The sequence below is a fragment of the Anser anser genome (assembly GCF_964211835.1).
Source record: "Anser anser genome assembly, chromosome: 22".
NCBI lineage: Eukaryota > Metazoa > Chordata > Aves > Anseriformes > Anatidae > Anser > Anser anser.
The window spans coordinates 6,939,669-6,960,851 of record NC_139743.1 but is presented as its reverse complement, the minus strand read 5'-3'; the positions used below and the strand labels follow the sequence as shown (position 1 = coordinate 6,960,851).

General features: G+C 53.6%; 1 protein-coding gene and 1 long non-coding RNA gene across 3 annotated transcripts in view; one reads left to right on the top strand and one right to left on the bottom strand.

Annotated features, from left to right (window-relative positions):
- The window catches only part of OPCML (opioid binding protein/cell adhesion molecule like), a 342,553-nt gene extending 322,577 nt beyond the window's left edge, over positions 1-19,976 (bottom strand). Inside the window, exon 1 of one of the 2 annotated variants that reach the window (XM_083808759.1) lies at positions 19,777-19,976. In XM_083808759.1, coding sequence (XP_083664885.1) covers positions 19,777-19,920 — 144 coding nt within the window. In that variant the 5' untranslated portion in view covers positions 19,921-19,976. Of the gene's footprint in view, positions 1-16,777; positions 16,957-19,776 lie in introns of those variants that run through there. The other variant, XM_083808758.1, reaches the window with a different exon arrangement.
- On the top strand, positions 17,139-18,431 carry LOC310885405. Its single transcript, XR_014574789.1, has 2 exons — positions 17,139-17,247; positions 17,353-18,431. It is a non-coding gene; the product is annotated as an uncharacterized lncRNA (long non-coding RNA).
- Positions 19,977-21,183: the final 1,207 nt, after the last annotated feature.

Sequence of the window (21,183 nt, the reverse complement as noted above, 5' to 3'; positions counted from 1 at the left end):
CAGAAAGCCCAATGGCTTCACAGGGAGACATTCATGAGCGAATTCCTTACAAAATGAGGTTCACCAAGCTAAGGGGGGAGCAGTGGCCAGAGCCAAAGGGACCCATGAGGTCCACCTCTGTCTCAGCACCAAGCTGCTGCCCTCAAACTTGGGCTCTTCGGCTCAAATCTGGAGATGAGAGACTCGACAACATCAGGGGTGACCACTGCAGAACAGGGAAGTAGCCACAGCTCCCGTTTACTGGGGAGCCTACAACCGGGGGAAAAGGGAAGGCAGGTGGACACGGAGCCAGGCAGAAGTACATTGATTTCCGTGTCCCCTTTCGTGCTGCCCGTGCTCCGATGCAGTCAGATGGACACACAAATTCTCTGCCTCTGAATTGCCACAGCCCCAGGTTAGGTCAGTGGAAGATTGCCTGACGGCAGGAGAGGAGGCAGGCTGCTGGTGAGCCGTGTTCCTCACACTTAATTAAGCCCACCCTGCAATCACTTCTTCACCCACAGAATCAGGGGTGAGAGCTGTTCTGTTTATTTATTTAACAGCTGGACTTGTAACGAGCTGTCATTTCCACCCAGCATCCGCCAGCTTCCCCCAGAGCAGCAAACCAACAGCTGGAGCGCGCTCCTCCTTCCGCGCTGGCCCACAGGGAATGCAGCAGCTCAAGGCCCTATTTCCCCATCAGAGGGTACTAATTACTACCCAAAGGGAGTGGTAAGCAAGCACAGAGAGCAACTGCAGGATTGTTTGCAACAACAGCACTGCTGGAGAGGTCACCAGCACGAGGTTGATGCACTGGGCATCCGCCTGGACCACATCCCCTTTATAGGTTTTTGGCATCTCAGAGATGATGGTGAGACCTGGCTGCCTGCTTTGCCCTATGGTTCAGCCTCCATCAGCTTCTCCTGGGCTTCATTTACCACATCCATGGAGGAGAGGCAGGGAGGGTGCCAAACCTGAGATCACACACCCCGGGGAGCCCACTGTCCTATAAACAGCCCTTCCTTTGGGAAGAGGGGTGTTTGGTACCTGTTAAGGGCCTGACCCTACAACCAACCATGCGCAGCAACAGACTGCTCAGTGACTAATAATGAGGGGTTTTTGAGCAACACCAAAACCTGGTAAAATCCACCATTGCCTTTTCTGACCAGTAAGCAAGCTGGAAACACACCAGCCCCCTCCCGGTCTAGCAGGGAAGCCGGCGCGAGCCACGCAGGGTGCACAACACCCCCACATTGCCATTCCAGAGCACGCCCGCGCTGCCCGGGGCTCTCAGGCATTGCCATGCAGGACAGGTACACGCAGGCTGCGCATCCTCCGGCGAGACCTCCCCTTCCTCCTCCCCCCGAGCTCCCCCGCATGTAATATTAATTGGCTAATATTTGTTTAGACCGTTCCTGACACTTCGCCTTTGGGTTCCCGCTGCGGCGCATCAGCGGCAGGCTGCTGGAGGAGGGAAACCTTGCCTTCGCTGGGGGGAGCAGGGGCTGACCAGGGATGGGGGGCTGTGGGGGACCTCCGCATTGCTCCTTCATCAGCTCCTGCAGCCACGAGACAGTCTGCAAAGAAATCCCATGGGGAAGTTGAATACAAGGGGAAAGAACAGCTCAAACAGCACCCGCACGGTGACTGCCAGGGGAGCTGCGTGGCTCCAGGTAACAGAGCTCATTTTGGGGGTTCCCGTACCAAGCCCCAAACCCTCACAAATTCTTATTTAGGAACAGCACCAGGGTCCTGCAGCAGGCCAAACCCTGCTATTTCCAAGCACCCATCACCACAGCATCTGGGCTCCATCCCCGAGAGCATCTCTGTTTAACCAACGGCTCTCCCAAGGCCAGCTGAGAAGGCAGCAGGGCCCTGCAGATCTCCTAGCCATGTGAGCACGTTCAGTGTCACCAGGAGAAGCAAATGTCCCCTCTCTGGCAGGGACCTGTCCCTCTGGCCCCCACCCCGTCCCCAAAGCCAGCAGCCCCATCCAGATGCGGCCCCACGCCAGTGAGCACTGACTCCTGTGTTTTTCTCATGTCATGCCCCTCCTCTCACCTCCTCCTAACAGCTCATGAATTTTGTCAGCTAAATTCACTGGAACCAAACCATGAAATTGCACATTTACCTCTGTCAACAGACAAAGGCTTGGCAGGGAGCCAGTGCTGCCGGAGGCAGAGCTGCCACACACCCGGCACATCCCTCCGGGGGACACCATGCCCCACTCGGTCCCCTTGGCACGGGGCAGTGACACGGGGCTCTGCGGTGAAGGATAAAGGCTGGAGCATCGCAGCGTCCCCAGCATCACTGCCTACACCCGGAGCTTCTGGCAGCACTGCTTCCCTTCGCGCCCATCCCCAACACTGACCCGAGCAGCAGCACAGAGCCCTGACAACCCCAAAACCCCCAGGCAAAGCTGCAAGGGCTCTGCTGCAGCTTTACTCGGCTCCCACCTCTCCCTCATCCATGTCCTCCCACCACTGCCCACGTCCAGGGTGGCCAGGAGAGTCCTCGTTAAGTTAACGGAGCACTAATTTGCTTGGCAGACCAAGGGGAGGGCTCAGATGCGCTGCCTTGTCCGCTGGGTGGAATCGGGTTCTGGAGATGGGTCGGCCACCGAGGCTGCCACGCTGCTTGAGGGATGCAGAGGGCTCTCTGCAAAACCTTTTAAAAGCCCGAAGCAGCCCTTGGTGCAGAGAGAGCGGGATTGAGGTGCTTCGGGGCTGCCTGTGCTGAGGACACAGAGCATCGCCACCTTGTCCCAGGTGCCTGCAGCCCCATCACCGTAAGGACTGGGCTGCACAGCCACCCACACAAACCCCTCCTCCCGTCACCCCACAAGGAGCGACCCCGCCACAGCTCAGCCCCAGAGGCTCACGCGCAGCCACGCCAGGCTCCTGCCACCATCCAGATGCCACCTCCCCCAAAAGCCAGCGCTGCCACAGGCCGTTCCTATGGAAACCAACATTTCCCATATAGACAGCACCGAGACGCCAGCACCGCTCTGCTGACACCAGAGGCAAGGGTCCCTGGGGTTGCCTTGCTCCCGGCCCCACCAGGGCTCCCAAGGCAGAGCCCAGCCCTCGTGAGGTTTAAAACTCATCCCATTGCTCCTCTCCTGCGGCACTCACGGCATCACCACCTGCACAGAATGCCCCCTCGGGCTCCAGGAAGACCCTACAGGAGGGATGCGGCATCCCCTGGGGGACAGCACCCATCCCACAGCACCGACCCCAGCCCCATCAGCTCCCCCCCCCGACAGGGGCAGCGGGGCCGGGGCTGCCCAGGCCATCAGTCACAGCGGGCTGCCCCAAATCCCAGCCCAGCCTCCCCATCGATCGCCTCGGCTCCATGAAATTAAGAAAAACGCAGGGCAAACACAAGCGAGAGTCCCTGAGCAAGACACGGGGAGCGCCTAGCTGTGAAAAATAAAAATAAAATAATAAAGCCCTGTTCCAGACTAAGGCCAGCCTTGGCTTACACGTTGTGTCCTTGGTCCCCCCAAATTAGGGGACGCAGCGCCCGGTATTACCGGCACCCACACGGATCTGCAGGGGGATCCCAGCTGGAGGTAACAGCAGGCAGGGGAGGGAACAGGGCTGGCAGCACCTCTACCATTTGTACGCTCAAACTCTTCCTCAAAGGCACTGCAAAACTGCACAGAACCACCAAAAGGTCTCCCCAACCCCCTCAAAAAATCAATTCTCAGAGCAGAACCGTGTTTTAAGGATTAAAAGTGGCCGAACAAGTCAACACAACATTATTAATGTCTATTTTCGACAAATATCTCCATTCCACCCGTCTTTCTCTCTCTCCCCCTTTCTGTCTTTTTAACCATCACTTTAAAGTCTTTCCTTGCCAACCGTGCATTGTCAAAGAACATTTTTTTTTTCAAAAAAGAAAGAAAAAAGGGAAGGAATTTAAAAGCTTTAAATCTAGTTCTCTGGTATCTGACCCCCTGAAGATTCCTGCACAGCAAATAAAGTGCTTAGCCACCCTCCTTAAAAAGATTTATAATCTACCCTATTTCCAGAGCTTGTATGATTAAACCCTACCTCTAATTCTGTTTTCAGAGCCACAGTTGAATCTGTTTGTCCTGGTTCCAGTTAGGACAGAGTTAAGTAGCTCATAGTAGCTGGTAGGGTGCTATGTTTTGGATTAGGATGAGAAGAGCGCTGATAACATGCTGATGTTTTAATTGTTGCAGAGCAGTGTTTACACCAGGCCAAGGACTTTTCGGCTTCTTGCTCTGTCCTGCCAGCGAGCAGGCTGGGGGTGCAGCAGGAGCTGGGAGGGGACAGACCCAGGACAGCTGACCCAAACTGGCCAAAGGGGTATTCCATACCATCTGACGTCATGCTAAACAATATATAGGGGTGGCTGGCCGGGGTGGGGGGGCCGGCTGCTCGGGAATAGGCTGGGCATCGGTCAGCGGGTGGTGAGCAATTGCATTGTGCATCACTTGTTTTCTTACACATTATTATTGTTAATACTATTACCATTATCACTATTATTATTATTATTGTTATTATTATTTTCCTGTCTTAATAAACCGTCTTTATCTCAACTCACAGGCTTCACTTTCCCGTTTCTCTCCCCCCATCCCAGAGAGGGAGGGGGGAGGGTGAGCGAACGGCTGTGTGGTGTTTAGCTGCCAGCCGGGTTAAACCACAACAGTCTTTTTGGCGCCCAACGTGGGGCCCGAAGGGTTGAGATATCGACAAATCTGACCAGAGTGTGTTAAACTAAAATTGGTATAAGTATTGGACCTGCTTAATAGTTGCGAGTGGCAGGGAGTGTGGGAGGATATGGGCAGGTTTCTAGAGCAGTGGTCACCTCCAGTGTTTTGGACATTCACCCCTGAACAACTGCAAAATCCTAAAAAGCTGGCAGAATGCTTGAAAAAAAGGTGTCATGACTCTGGCAGTTCCAAAGTGACACAAATCACTGTAGCGTGCTGGGGTCTGGCTTGTGCCTATCGAGCTGCAATTGATGTTATTAGCAACCTAGCTCCTGCAGCTACTCCAGCTGCAGCTCCTGCAGCCGCTCCAGTTCCAGCTCCTGCAGCTACTCCAGCTCCAGCTCCTGCAGCCGCTCCAGCTCCTGCAGCCGCTCCAGTTCCAGCTCCTGCAGCTACTCCAGCTCCAGCTCCTGCAGCCGCTCCAGCTCCAGCTCCTGCAGCTACTCCAGCTCCAGCTCCTGCAGCCGCTCCAGCTCCTGCAGCCGCTCCAGCTCCTGCAGCCGCTCCAGCTCCAGCTCCTGCAGCTACTCCAGCTCCAGCTCCTGCAGCCGCTCCAGCTCCTGCAGCTGCTCCAGCTCCAGCTCCTGCAGCCGTTCCGGCTCCTGCAGCCGCTCCAGCTCCAGCTCCTGCAGCCGCTCCAGCTCCAGCCCCTGCAGCCACTCCAGCTCCAGCTCCTGCAGCCGCTCCAGCTCCAGCCCCTGCAGCCGCTCCAGCTCCTGCAGCTGCCCCAGCTCGTGCAGCTGCTCCCACTCCTGTGGCTGGGTCAGAGAAACGAGCTGTAGCAGTGCAAGTTGACCCCGCAGAGGGTATCCCAACCCCTGTGGCAGACCCTGTGTCTGGGTCAGAGAAACGAGCTGTAGCAGTGCAAGTTGACCCCGCAGAGTGTATTCCAAGCCCTGTGGCAGACCCTGTGTCTGGGTCAGAGAAACGAGCTGTAGCAGTGCAAGTTGACCCCGCAGAGGGTATTCCAACCCCTGTGGCAGACCCTGTGGCTGGGTCAGAGAAACGAGCTGTAGCAGTGCAAGTTGCCCCTGTAGACAAGGTGAAAAAATGGTATAGAGGCTCAGGTCGTTTAAAACGCAGACAGTCTTCTGCTAAGTCTGGGCGAAGTGAAGACGAGGCTGGGCCATCAAAGGTGCAGGAGACTGAAGATGAGGATGAGGATGGCGAAAAATCAACAGTAACTACCCGGACTCCATACCAGCCATCAAAGGTGCAGGAGACTGAAGATGAGGATGAGGATGTCGGAAAATCAACAGTAATTACCCGGACTCTATACCAGCGTGAGCTACGAGATGTGCGAAAAGATTTTGGTCGCTGTATAGGCGAGCAGCTTGTCACCTGGCTGCTCCGGTGCTGGGACACGGGAGCCAATTATGTGGAATTGGAGGGCAAGGAAGCCAGGCGGCTGGGATCCCTTGCTAGGGACGCATGCATTGACAAAGCAATTGGAGATGGAGCACAATCTCGCAGCCTCTGGAGGCGTCTCCTGTCAGCTGTGAAGGAAAGGTATCTCTTCAAGGAAGAACTTGTATGTTTACCAAGCAAATGGACCACCATGGAGAAGGGAATTCAGTACCTGAGGGAATTGGCCGTACGGGAAGTAATTTATAAGGACCTAGATGACGCACAAACATCCACAGATCCAGATGCAGTCCAGTGTACACCACCCATGTGGCGGAAGTTTGTACGGAGTGCCCCATCATCATATGCCAACTCATTGGCAATACTAGCCTGGAAAACGGAGGAGAATCCCACAGTGAATGAAGTGACTAAAATACTCCGGCAGTACGAAGGAAATCTCTCCTCTTCCCTAAAGGCCTGTGTCTCAGCTGTGGAGAAACTCTCTGAAGAGGTCCACCAACTTAAAGAGAATTTATCTTCCCCTCCACCTGAACGAACCAGTGTCCACCAGCTAAAAGAGAATGCTTTAGAGAAACTTTCTGAAAAGATCCACCAACTTGAAGAAAGATTATCTTCCCCTTCACCTGAACGAACCAGTGTCCACCAGCTAAAAGAGAATGCTTTGGAGAAACTTTCTGAAAAGATCCACCAACTTGAAGAAAGATTATCTTCCCCTTCACCTGAACGAACCAGTGTCCACCAGCTAAAAGAGAATGCTTTGGAGAAACTTTCTGAAAAGATCCACCAACTTGAAGAAAGATTATCTTCCCCTTCACCTGAACGAACTAGTGTCCACCAGCTAAAAGAGAATACCTTGGAGAAACTTTCTGAAGAGATCCACCAACTTAAAGAGAGTTTATTTTCCTCCCCACCTGTACAAACCAGTGTCTCAGCTATTAGGGGTAAACGTTCATCTATGCAAGGAAGACAATATGGTGGGCACACACACCGCGCCACCCTGTGGTTTTACCTACGTGACCATGGAGAGGACATGAGAAAATGGGATGGAAAATCTACTGCGACCCTAGAGGCACGGGTACGTGAATTGCAAAGGAAAACAATTGGGAAAAAGGAGTTCTCTGAAAGGTTTGCTGCTCCAACTTCCAGCAGGCAGTCCTTTAAACACAGAAATGAAGATTCTGACCAGGACTAGAGGGGCCCTGCCTCCAGCCAGGGGGAGGAAAGGGACAATCGAGTTTATTGGACTGTGTGGATTCGATGGCCTGGCACGTCAGACGCACAGAAGTATAAGGCTTTGGTAGACACCGGTGCACAATGTACTCTAATGCCATCAAGCTATAAAGGGCCAGAGCCCATCTGTATTTATGGTGTGACGGGGGGATCCCAGCAGTTAACTGTATTGGAGGCTGAAGTGAGTCTAACCGGTAATGAGTGGCAAAAGCACCGTATTGTGACTGGCCCAGATGCTCCGTGCATCCTTGGCATAGACTATCTTAGAAGAGGATATTTCAAGGACCCAAAAGGGTTCCGCTGGGCTTTTGGCATAGCTGCTTTGGAGACAGAGGACATTAAACAGTTGTCTACCTTGCCTGGTCTCTCAGAGGACCCTTCTGTTGTGGGGTTGCTGAGGGTTGAAGAACAGCAAGTGCCGATCGCTACCACAACTGTGCACCGGCGGCAATATCGCACCAACCGAGACTCCCTGAGTCCCATCCATAAGCTAATTCGTCAACTGGAGAGCCAAGGAGTGATCAGCAAGACTCATTCACCTTTTAATAGTCCCATATGGCCAGTGCGAAAGTCTAATGGTGAGTGGAGACTAACAGTGGACTATCGTGGCCTGAACGAAGTCACGCCACCACTGAGTGCTGCAGTGCCGGACATGCTAGAACTCCAGTATGAACTGGAATCAAAGGCAGCCAAGTGGTATGCCACAATTGATATCGCTAATGCATTTTTCTCCATCCCTCTAGCAGCACAGTGCAGGCCACAGTTTGCTTTCACTTGGAGGGGAGTCCAATATACTTGGAATCGGCTGCCCCAGGGGTGGAAACACAGCCCTACCATTTGCCATGGACTGATCCAGTCTGCGCTGGAGCAGGGGGAAGCTCCTGAACACCTGCAGTACATCGATGACATCATTGTGTGGGGTGACACTGCAGAAGAAGTTTTCGAGAAAGGGAAGAAAATAGTCCAAATCCTTCTGAAGGCCGGTTTTGCCATAAAACAGAATAAAGTTAAAGGACCTGCACGAGAGATCCAGTTTTTAGGAATAAAATGGCAAGATGGACGCCGTCAAATCCCAATGGATGTGATCAACAAAATAACAGCTATGTCTCCACCAACTAGCAAAAAAGAAACACAAACTTTCCTAGGTGTCGTGGGGTTTTGGAGAATGCATATTCCAAATTACAGTCTGATTGTAAACCCGCTCTACCAAGTAACCCGTAAGAAGAATGCTTTTGAATGGGGCCCTGAGCAACGACAAGCCTTTGAACAAATTAAGCAGGAAATAGTTCATGCAGTAGCCCTCGGGCCAGTCCGAACAGGACCAGATGTAAAGAATGTGCTCTACACCGCAGCCGGAGAGAATGGTCCCACCTGGAGCCTCTGGCAGAAAGAACCTGGGGAAACTCGAGGTCGACCCCTGGGGTTTTGGAGTCGGGGATACAGAGGATCTGAAGCCCGCTATACTCCAACTGAAAAGGAGATATTGGCAGCATATGAAGGAGTTCGATCTGCTTCGGAAGTGGTCGGTACTGAAGCACAGCTCCTCCTGGCACCCCGACTGCCGGTACTAGGCTGGATGTTCAAAGGAAGGGTCCCCTCTACGCATCATGCAACTGATGCTACATGGAGCAAGTGGGTTGCACTGATTACTCAGCGGGCTCGAATAGGAAACCCCAGTCGCCCAGGAATCTTGGAGGTGATTATGGACTGGCCAGAAGGCAAATACTTTGGGATATCACCAGAGGAGGAGGTGGTTCGTGCTGAAGAAGCCCCCCTGTACAACAAGCTACCGGAAAATGAGAAGAAATATGCCTTGTTCACTGACGGGTCCTGTCGTATTGTGGGAAAGCATCGGAGATGGAAAGCTGCTGTATGGAGTCCTACACGACGAGTTGCAGAAGCTGCTGAGGGAGAAGGTGAATCGAGTCAGTTTGCAGAAGTAAAAGCCATTCAGCTGGCTTTAGATATTGCTGAACGAGAAAAGTGGCCAGTTCTCTATCTCTATACTGATTCATGGATGGTAGCAAATGCCCTGTGGGGGTGGTTACAGCAATGGAAGCAGAACAACTGGCAGCGCAGGGGCAAGCCCATCTGGGCTGCGGCATTGTGGCAAGATATTGCTGCCCGGGTAGAGAACCTGGTTGTAAAGGTACGCCATGTAGATGCTCATGTGCCCAAGAATCGGGCTACTGAAGAACACCAAAACAACCAGCAGGTGGATCAGGCTGCTAAGATTGAAGTGGCTCAGGTGGACCTGGACTGGCAACATAAAGGTGAATTATTTATAGCCCGATGGGCCCATGACACCTCAGGCCATCAAGGTAGAGATGCAACCTACAGATGGGCTCGTGATCGAGGGGTGGACCTGACCATGGACACTATAGCACAGGTTATTCATGACTGTGAAACATGTGCTGCAATCAAGCAAGCCAAACGGTCAAAACCTCTTTGGTATGGAGGACGATGGCTGAAATATAAATATGGAGAGGCCTGGCAGATTGATTACATCACACTCCCTCAAACCCGCAACGGCAAGCGCCACGTACTTACAATGGTGGAAGCAACCACCGGATGGCTGGAAACATATCCTGTGCCCCATGCCACCGCCCGGAACACTATCCTGGGCCTTGAAAAGCAAGTCTTATGGCGACATGGCACCCCAGAGAGAATTGAGTCAGACAACGGGACTCATTTCCAAAACAACCTTATAGACACTTGGGCCAAAGAACATGGTATTGAGTGGGTGTATCACATCCCCTATCATGCACCAGCCTCTGGAAAAGTTGAACGATACAATGGACTGTTGAAGACTACACTGAAAGCAATGGGTGCTGGGACATTCAAAAATTGGGATACACATTTGGCAAAGGCCACCTGGTTAGTCAATACCAGGGGATCTGCCAACCGAGCTGGACCTGCCCAATCAAACCTGTTACGCACTGTAGAAGGGGATAAAGTTCCTGTAGTGCACGTAAGAAACATGCTGGGTAAAACAGTCTGGGCTACTCCTGCCTCAGGAAAAGGCAAACCTATTCGTGGAATTGCTTTTGCTCAGGGACCTGGATGCACTTGGTGGGTAATGCAAAAGAATGGGGAGGTCCGGTGTGTACCTCAAGGGGATTTGATACTGGGTGAGAATAGCCCATGAGTTGAATTGTAGTATGTTAATTATTATATAATAATGTATGTCATCACTACCATGATTGCTATATATCATAGATGAAAATGGTGATTAATTAGAATGTATTGGACAGAGTGTAACCTGAGCATGACATAAATGGTATGGAATAAGGGGTGGATATCTGTCCTGGTTCCAGTTAGGACAGAGTTAAGTAGCTCATAGTAGCTGGTAGGGTGCTATGTTTTGGATTAGGATGAGAAGAGCGCTGATAACATGCTGATGTTTTAATTGTTGCAGAGCAGTGTTTACACCAGGCCAAGGACTTTTCGGCTTCTTGCTCTGTCCTGCCAGCGAGCAGGCTGGGGGTGCAGCAGGAGCTGGGAGGGGACAGACCCAGGACAGCTGACCCAAACTGGCCAAAGGGGTATTCCATACCATCTGACGTCATGCTAAACAATATATAGGGGTGGCTGGCCGGGGTGGGGGGGCCGGCTGCTCGGGAATAGGCTGGGCATCGGTCAGCGGGTGGTGAGCAATTGCATTGTGCATCACTTGTTTTCTTACACATTATTATTGTTAATACTATTACCATTATCACTATTATTATTATTATTGTTATTATTATTTTCCTGTCTTAATAAACCGTCTTTATCTCAACTCACAGGCTTCACTTTCCCGTTTCTCTCCCCCCATCCCAGAGAGGGAGGGGGGAGGGTGAGCGAACGGCTGTGTGGTGTTTAGCTGCCAGCCGGGTTAAACCACAACACTGTTTAAAAGAAAATGGCATGGGCAACTCTCTTCTCCTCTCCCCTCCATGCTCAGGAGTACACGCAACACACATGGGGTGTGGGGGACGAGCTGGAGCTAGCGAGGCAGCTCCAAGCATCCCTGGCTCCGAGCTTTTCCTTACCAGAGATGCAAATACCCTGCTTTATGCAGGCTTCGAGCACGATTTAGCCTCCTCACGAGCAGCCCTGGAGGGATGAGCAGGGGAGGCAGCGCAGATGCGCGGGGTAGCTGCCGCTCCAGGTTGACTGGGGGCCGGCTTGCCAGCTCAGCTCGCACTCCCAGGCATCGCCAGCTCCATCACGCCCACGGCAGCAGGAGAAAGAGCCCCAAACCAGCAAGAAAAGGAGACCCCACGCTTGATCTGGGAGAGCAAGGGCAGGACAGACCCAGCACCAGGATGGAAACCTGGCACGGGAGCACCTGAGCGAGAGACTTGGCCACCAGGCCATCGTGGAGATGCTCCCCACCACGGCAGGGGGCATGCTGGATGGAAACTGCTGCTGGGGGACTCCCGGCACACTTGTCACTTACTTCCCCTCATCTGCACGTGATCGACTTTATACCAGTGTCCTGCCGAGGAGAGCAACAGCCCTCTGCTCAAGGTCCGCGTCAGGAGGAGATGGAGCAACGGAACTGCAAAGCAAAAAGCTCAGCGCTGCAGAAGTGGCTTTGGACAGACACAGGCAATGTCACCGCACCTCGCTGCCTTACGGTACGCACGGAGTTCGTTAAGAAGCGCAATAATAAGGTGGCGCGTGTATTGAAAGCCTAGGAGAAATCGACTTTCCAATGAGACACTGCACGACGACCTTCACCTGGCTAATAGGCTGGAAGGAGTTCAAGACAAACTCCTCAATGCGGCCAGCAAGCAGCGAGCATGTCCCAGGGCTAGATGGAGATAAATCTCCAGGGAGCAAGGCCTCAAAAAGAGGATCAGAGGATAATTAACCTACGAGCGTCGTAGCTCTCACCAGCAACAGGAGACTTGGGCCTGGGAGCGGCAGAAAAACATCCCCTGACACTTTTGTTGGCAAACTTTTTCCTGAAATTCCACATGAAACAACACCAAATCAAGTTTCAAACCTTCCCCATCCCCTTGTTCATCAGACTTTTATGCTGCCAAAACCTATTTATTTCTTGCAAATCTCTGCGAGCGACTGCTCATGAATAGAAATGCTTTTATCAAAAACTGCTTGCATTTTCCACTCTAAATTTTAAAATAAGTATTTTCGGCTGGTGGAGGGGAGGTTGCCTTCTGTGAGAAAACCACGTATAATGCCCCTTCTGAGCATTTTCATTTCAAAACCCCAAAGAAAATGTATTTTAAGATTGCCAGCCTATGAGACGGGAACAAAACACCAATAGCAGCCTTCCCGAGCTTGGTTTCCAATAACTTCACCGCAGACAACCCCACCAGATCAGCTGCCTCCCCAGGGACCAGGGGTGCTCCCATGCCCGCAGCAGGACCCCGTGCCCCCACCCCACACCTCCGTGCATCCCCCAGGCTGTGCCAGTGCTGCTGAGCTCTCGCTGCTCAGCCAAAAAATTACATCCAGAGGAGTAAGCGTGGCTGGGAGCAGGCAGAGCCAGCCAACAAGGAGCGCCAGGTCATTTATCTTGATTTCTCTTAGCAACACCCGCGAAGGCTGGAACACACTGGCTTCGTTTTCTCGTTTTGAATTTCATGGGAGCCGAAAGCACCGAGCGCTGCGGGGCTCCAGCATTTCCCCAGGGCCAGCCTTCACCCATCCCACCTGCAAAGAGACGGAGCAAGGACCCAAAACACTGCTTCCGCTGGGACATCACCGCTCTGCATCCCCCAAGCCCACATTATGAGGCAGGAAACTACACAGGGGACTCAGGGGGCGAACCTCAGCCCAGGCTGAGATGCTCCCAGCAAGCTTTTGGCAGCTGCCGCAATTACAGGGCCAAAAACTGCAGCATTTGCACAAGCAGCCGAGAGCTGCTGTGCACATATCGGCTTCAGGTAGGTAATAACTGCTGTCTCCTCTCGGATTTAAATGCAAGCCCAGAATTAGAGGCAAGCCTGCTGTCCTTTCTGAAAGCCTTAATGTACGTGTCACTTCGCTTCGGAAATCGCTGCATCTGTTATATTTGGATTGCTCTGAGAAAGAAATCAACTCCCTAATGCCAATCAATTTATTGTCTCCTCACCCCAGTAAACATTTCCATGCAGAAGAAGGGAAAAAGCACCTCCAGTCCCTAACACAAAAGATCCAAAGGGCAACGATATGTCTGGATAAATGAACAGGTAGATGTACTTTCATTAAAATCACCACATTTAAATTACTCACAGATGAGATTGAAGACATGAGGTTAAAAACTTAATTGACTAAATCAACTGAGACACTGAGGGCTGATTATATCATTTAAAATAAATGTAATATTGGCCATCAAAAACTGTGCAATATATTATTACATATCAAAAGCCATTATTCAAGAAGCACAGTGTCCTCCCAAATCCCCAGCAGATTTAAGAGCATCTCCCACCCCATTTTCCTGGGGTTGTTCTCCTTCTGCAGGCCAGGTGGACAGAAGATTAGGACCGTGCCCACGAGGAGCAGGACCATGCCCAAAGCAGCTCCCAAAAAAACACTGTATGGGAATGAAAATGGTCCTGGCTGCGTCCTGCTCCCAGGAGCCAGACCCAGGACTGGAAGGACAGGAGCAGGACGTGTCCCCTGGGGCCACCAGGGCTGCTGCTGCTCGAGCCCAGCCGTACCCTGACTGCCAGCTCAGGCTGCAGGGAGCTGTTTACAGTCACCCTGCGTGACCTCGCATGTAATTTGGGTTGTTTCCTCTCATTTCTGTACCGCACGGCTAACCATGCGCTTCGCCCACGGGACTGTTCCTAGGAAAACGTCCACTCAGGGGTGCAAACGTTACCTTCTGCCTTACCCCATCCTGCTCTGAATGACTAGCAGCAGCAGCCCAAAGCCCGAAAACCCTTCAGAGGACAAGCCTGGTGGAAAGCCAGATCGGCTTGCAAATGATTTGCTAATCCAGACTGGGAGCTCATTACAGCCGGGGTGTTATCAATAATGGATGGCTGCGGTGGCCCCCGAACCGGGACCTGCAGTGCCACAAGGAACCGTCTGCAAACCTCCTTCCCCCTCATCTACCCCTGCTCCCACCAGCAGGCAGGAGGAAGGACCCTAAAACCCACATAAACAGGCAGGGGAAGGTGGGGGGGGCTAACCCCACAAGTCTCCATATAGCATTACAAACATGCAAATCAGCCTGTACGAAGGGCCCCGGGCTCTCAATTACGCCGATTACATTATAATTACAAGCGGTGCCATCGAGGGTTTCTCAAAACCCACGTCTGTTCTTAAAGGATCTGCCAGGGAAAGGCTTGCAGGGCGCATTAGTATGCACGCACCATGCGCACGCAGAGCGAGGTCTCCCACGGGAAGCTGAGCAGCCTTGCAAGAAGCAGGGCTCCCGCAAGCACCCCGACCTGCTCGCTTTGCTGGGGCTCGCAGATGTCCCTCACCTCCTTCCCGCTGCTCCCCTAGGTCCTGGGCTGCATCGGTTGGACTCGCCTTGCCCAAATATCTCGGGGTCCCATAGCATCGCTCAGGGGCCCTGCCAGGTGCCAGGAGCTTTTCCCAGGGACATGCAGTGACAGCAGCACAGAGGGAGGATGATACAGAGCAGGGGGATGTCAAAACCTCACCACTCCTGCTACCAAAAGCCCTGTGCGATGCCCATTGTTCAACACAGAAACCCCCTTCCTCGGACCTGGGGAGCCCAGGATGGGGGGCTCAGGGCCATAAAGCAGCACCAGCAGCTCCAGCACAGCTGCAGCCCCTCCACACAGCCAGCAGAGCATCCCACTGGCTTTTAGGGCATTAAGTACATTGCCTGCCCCACGGGGAGTGCCCCGCAGGGGTCTGCATTACAAAGCCATTTACTGAAAATAAAAAGCCAAAATACCCAACCAAATGCACCATAATTACAGGGTTTTCAGGCACTGGGCTTTCTTACTCTGCATACGAGTGCTGTGATAAACTAGGCTTTGGGAGCCCTAGCCAAAAACAGCCCTGTCTGCTGCTTGAAATGCCTCCCAAACAGGCACACAGCTTCGTCAGTCCTACCTGCTTCTGGGTCTCCAGAGGAGAAAAGCTGGTGGCAGAAGGCACGGGGAGGGAAGGCAGCAGGGCCAGCTGCTGCACGCCTGGCAAAAGGGGCACGGGGTCCAGAGAGCATCCCCGAGCAGGGTGCTGCCCCCCTGACCACCCCTCCCTGTCCCAGGGGGGTTTGGGGCTGCTGGGTGCTTCCTGAAGCAGGAGAGACGTTAAGATTCCCCGCACAGCACAGGAGGAGACATCCCCAGCATCCCGCCAGGTTAATTCTCTCCCTCAGTTCATTCCAGCTTATTAAAGCCAGCAGGCACCCTGCAGAGGATTCATTACCTGTGTCACTTGAAGGCAAGGCTGGGCCTTAATGAGCCGAGAAACTCAGGGAGGATGCTCCTGCACCCACTCCAGGCAGCGGGGTTTGTCCTGGAAGGGGGGAGACCCACGGCCCCCACACCCCTATTTCCAATATAATAAACAAAAGGAATGCAGAGGCGAGTTTTGCAAGTCCCAAACCCCATCCAGAGATATCCTTGCTGTCTTCTCCTTCTCCACACTTGCTCTCCCTGGCTTGCACCAAACGCCCCACCTATACATCATGCACTACCCTTGGAGCTCACCCTGCTTTCATTTATCTGCACCAGAGATCACGGGGAATTACTGGCAGAGGGCAAAAGGAGATGAATTTTCAGATAGGTGAGTGAGCACAGAACCAGAGAGATGGCAGCTGCTGCAGTACATCTTCATCCCTTTAAATAGTTCCCAGCCTTCCCCCACAGAGCCAGGCTGGCTGGGTAAAAAGAGATCTCTTCTAATTAATCAAGTCCTCTCCATCGCGGTGAAACAGAGCCGGAGCCGGCAGATAAAATATTGCGGGAGCTAACAGAGGATGGCAGGCTTGGGTTAGCGAGGCAGAAAGCAAGTGGTGGACTTCAGCTGAAGGGGCACAATTATTTCACCACCATGCTACGCTTCTATTCCCAGCCCTGCCTGGCACACTCCAGCACCAGCCTGCCTTTTTCATCTGGGTTTTATTCCCCCCCAACCCATTTTTCACTCCGATTCCTTTCTTCTCACCGGGTGGCTATTTAATTTGTTGTATTCCATGCTTTCCCTTTCATGAGCAAAAACTTGCATCTGGGCTTGCTTTCTCTCCTTCTCTCTCAATTCAATTTGAAAAAAAAATTTGCTTTTTATAAAAAAAAAAAAGACAGAAATGGCGGGGAATGCTAAAGGAGCTGGGAGATAAAAGCAGCTGTTACATACATTCACAAGAGGAAGGATGCAAAGAGGGGTGGAGAGAACATCCGCAGCCACTCATGCCACGGTTTCTGCCACACAGGGATTGCAGCCTGCCTGCCCTCAGGGAGAAGTTGGGTGGCCATGGCACAAAACCATGCCCAAAATCACGGTGCCATCATAACTAGCTAGGAGAAAGCCACTCACCTCTGCACAGGGCTGGGCTGCCGTTACCAGCAGCCTACCCCTCACTGCTGTCCTTCCTGGAGCGCCCCCAAATCAGCATCTTCAGCAGCAGCAGCTCCTCTTCACCTCCCTGCCACTCCCTTTTGCTGTATTTTGGGGGGACAGAACCCTCACCATGCCATCCCCCCAAAGCAGCTCAGCAAACCCCAGGCACTGCACCACATCCCCTATTTAAGACCAGAGCACTAATTACGGCCTCTGGGGCAGACCAGAACCTGAGCTGGGCCAACCCAATCCACCTGTGCAGACACCAAGTGTAAACGGGACTGCAGCTGATTTGTGTTATCTCCTATAAAAACCTGCAGACAGGTTGCACAACTAGTCCTCACCCATCGCTAACTCGTTATCTGGAGCCAACCTAATGAAGGGGACGACTTCTTGCCTGCAAAACCACCTCTATGACCTTCCCCTGACACCTTGCACCAGCCCAGGTGGGACTGGGGAGGGATGGGGCTGCTTGAGGTGCTCCCCATGGTTTCCTAAAAGAGCTCATATCCTCTCTAAGCCTCCAGCTAAGAGGTCCTCTCCACCACCAGGTTCCAGCAGCTCTGGAGGGCCTGCAGAAGTCCTCTTTGGCTTGCTCAGCATCATACAGCTTGTGGGCACTGAACGCATCGTGGGCAATGCTGTGCAGCTTTTGAGAGTTTGCCCCCAGCAAGGAGCAGAAGCAGAGAGGAGAAATGATGCTGGAGTCTTTTTGCAGGAGCTGGAGGCTGTGTGAGACAGATCGAGCACGTCAGAAAGGGCTAGGGAATATGGAAAAGCAGGACTGCTCAAGGAGGAATATTATCTGCAAGAAACAGAATGGCTAAAAACCATCTTTGCTGGTGATCAGAGAAATTGAGACAACAAACAGAGCACAGGAGGGATGCAATCAGTCATTTAAACCTGAGCAAGAGATCTGGCTGCCAGATCAGGGATCAGCTGATGAGAGTATTTAAAAACCAGCAGGAAGGTTTGCCATACAACCAGCCTGGAGCAACTCCCCTGGGAGTCACATCTGGTCCTGCTTTAGCAGAAGAGGAGGCACGTAACCACTACCAGGGGCTGCTTCAGAGGGAGGAGAAAAACCCACCCAGAGATGGTCTCACGTGCACAAAACACACGCTGCTGTCCCCCCAGCACTGCTGGCAGGGCTGCCCCCAGCCTCCGAAGGCAGCAGCCCCTCTAATCCCGCACATCCCTGCTTTGGACACCTTTCCTGCTCGCTCACTTTGCTTTATAGCCTGCGGCTCCCTCTGCCTGTCACAGCACCGTGCATGCTGTCCCCTGTCCCTGGGGACGCTCGCTGTGCCTCCTGCACCATACTGGGCTCTGCTTCTTTTCCACCGGCCAGGTGGGTGGAAATGGGAATGGAGCACAAAGCCACCGAGCAGGGAGTGCACCTGCAGCCCCAGAGCCTGACCCTACAACAGCACATCACTGGTGGCTCCCCGGGGATGCGTCAGGCTCCTTCTCACGGTGCAGTGACAAGCAGCAATTTGCTTTTGGGACCCGTTTCGCTGGCAGTGGTACTGGAGGGTTATGTCAAATGACCTAGCTCAGCTAGGCGTTTCCCCTTGCCCTAGCACTGGCACTCACCCCATCTGAAACCCACAGTGCCCAGCACAGACAAGACACACACCTGCCTGGAGCGCAGCCGGTCCCTGCCCGCACGCAGAAGGCACTCAGCCTTTCTGAGCTCAGAATCACCTCCCCATTAAGCATGGAACTTGTATCGCCAAGCAGGGATATGCTCTTTAACCGCACAGCCGGGAGAAATTTTACCTAGCAAATGTTTAATCTTTGCAACAGATGACAAAATGCTGCTGACCAGGAGATGAGACACGTTGCTGTGTCTGCAAGGGCAGCACCCATGCACATCGGTGCTGAGGATGCTCGCACACCTCTTGGGGAGCCCATGCTCACATTCAGACCCCAGGAGACAAACACGAACCCAACCAACACCCCTCATCTGGCTCCAGATACTGCGAAGAAACCTCCCTCTCCACGTGCACCCCTCTGCACCCACGGACGGGCACCTATGGGGAACACCAAGCATTTGCTGATCGCTCTCTGCTGCTGGCAGCATCTCTTCCCAGGGAGATCACGCACATCCCAGCCACAGGGGCCATCCAGGCTTCGAGTTGCAAAGATGAGAGTCCCGAAATCGCCGTGCAGATGTTCCCCTGGCTGTGTGCTGCCAGACCTGGGCAGGGAGGTGGGGAACCTGGTGATGCTCTGGTGATGCCCAGGGAGCTCAGCACCTCCCTGCCCACGGGAATCACAGAATCACAGAATTGTAGGGGCTGGAAGGGACCTCCAGAGATCGTCGGGTCCAACCCCCCCTGCCAAAGCAGGTTCCCTAGAGCAGGCTGCCCAGGTAGGCGTCCAGACAGGCCTTGAATATCTCCAGAGAAGGAGACCCCACAACCTCCCTGGGCAGGCTGTCCTAGTGCTCCGTCACCCTCACTGTGAAGTTCTTCCGCATGTTGTTGTGGAACTTCCTGGGCTCCATTTTGTGGCCATCGCCCCTCGTCCTGTCCCAACAAACCACTGAAAAGAGGTTGGCCAAATCCCTCTGTCTCCCACACCTCAGGTATTTGTAAACATTGATAAGATCCCCTCTCAGCCTCTCCTCACAGGGCAGATGCTCCAGGCCCCGTATCATCTTTGTGGCCCTCCTCTGGACTCTTTCCAGGAGATCCCTGTCTTTTTTGTGCTGGGGAGCCCAGAACTGGACACAGTACTCCAGGTGAGTCCTGACCAGGGCAGAGCAGAGGGGGAGGATCACCTCCCCTGACCTGCTGGCCACGCTCCTTTTAATGCACCCCAGGATCCCGTTGGCCTTCTTGGCCACGAGGGCACACTGCTGGCTCATGGCTAACCTGTCGTCCGCCAGGACCCCCAGGCATCGGAAAATTGTCTTCAACGCACTGAAGGAACCGTTTGGACTGCGCGTGCCTGGCCGAGTTGCTTACCCAGCAGATGTCTGGATGATTAAAGTCCCCCACGAGAACCAGCGTCCGGGATTGTGAGGCCACTTCCAGCTGCTTGTACAAGGCCTCATCCACCTCCTCCTGCTCTGGTGAGCTGTGGTACACCCCCACAGCGGTGTCGCTCATACCAGCCCGCCCCTTAATTCTCACCCACAAGCTCTCCACACATCTTTCTCCCTCCACCGGGTGGAGCTGGGCGCACTCTCATGGCTCCCTCACATGAAGGGCAACTCCTCCCCCCCGCTTCCCCAGCCTGTGTTTGCTAAAGGGACGTAGCCCTCCATGACAGCCTTCCAGTCACGCGAGCTGTCCCACCACGGCTCCGTGACCGCAGTAAGATCGTGGCCCCGCGACTCTACACAGACCTCGAGCTCGTCGTGTTTATTCCCCATGCTTCACACATTGGTATACAGGCACTTTAGGGAAGCAGCAGGCTCGTTTACCCCTAGAGGGACGCAAGAAGATTCCAGACAGGGTATTGGGAATATTACCTTCTCTGAGGAGCCCTCAGCTGATCCTATGGGACAACTCAGAGTTTTTTCCCTACTATCTTCAACGGTGACAGCAGTGACAATATCCCCCCAGCCCTTCTCTATCACTTCCAACTCCCCTGTCTTCCCCGTCAAACCTAGTTTAAAACTAGGGGGAACCCCCCTCAGCCTCCAGACTAAGGCAGGAGGCATGTAGGCACAGAAAAGGCCCATTTTGCAGTCATACAGCTGTGCTTCCCGGCTGCAGCTGGCCGGATCCCCCAGCCTCCCCCTCCACCCCTCTGCCATGAAGAGGAGCAAACCTTTTGCCCAGGTCCCCGGCTCCTCATTCCCATGGAAAGCCCCCTGGGCTGTGACGGCCTCGGGTACCCCAGCCTGAGCACGCAGCGGGGTGGACAGAGCCCAAGAGCCATCTGCTCCCCGTCGGCACGGGACAGGGCTGGCACCTGCCACCTTTGCTGTCTGCAGCCCACCTCAGCAAGCCAAGGATGCTTTGCCCCTCACCTGGTCCTCCCCCACCTGCAGGGCCATGGGGGGGATACGCTGGCAGAGTCTGACACTGCCGTAATTAGTTTGCAAATGCCGTCCGCCCGGTGCCACGATTTCCCCGTGATTTCCCCGTGCCCCGAAGGCTGCTGCATCATTTCGATGCTGCAGTGCCAGCAGCTGCCCCTGCTCCGTGCGCTTCCCTGCAGGAGAGGCCTGTGAGGATTTCTTACCAAAACACCTTTTGGGTCCTCCCTCTGCAAGCCCAGGGTCAGCAAAAGCAGTGGCACCGCGTTTTGGGGTCCCCCCTCTCCCCAGTCAGCGTCGGAGCATCCCAAGCACGGCCGGTCCCCAGCCTGGCTCCCTGTCGCACCTTGGCAAGATAAAGATGGGAAAAGAATTTAAAATGCCG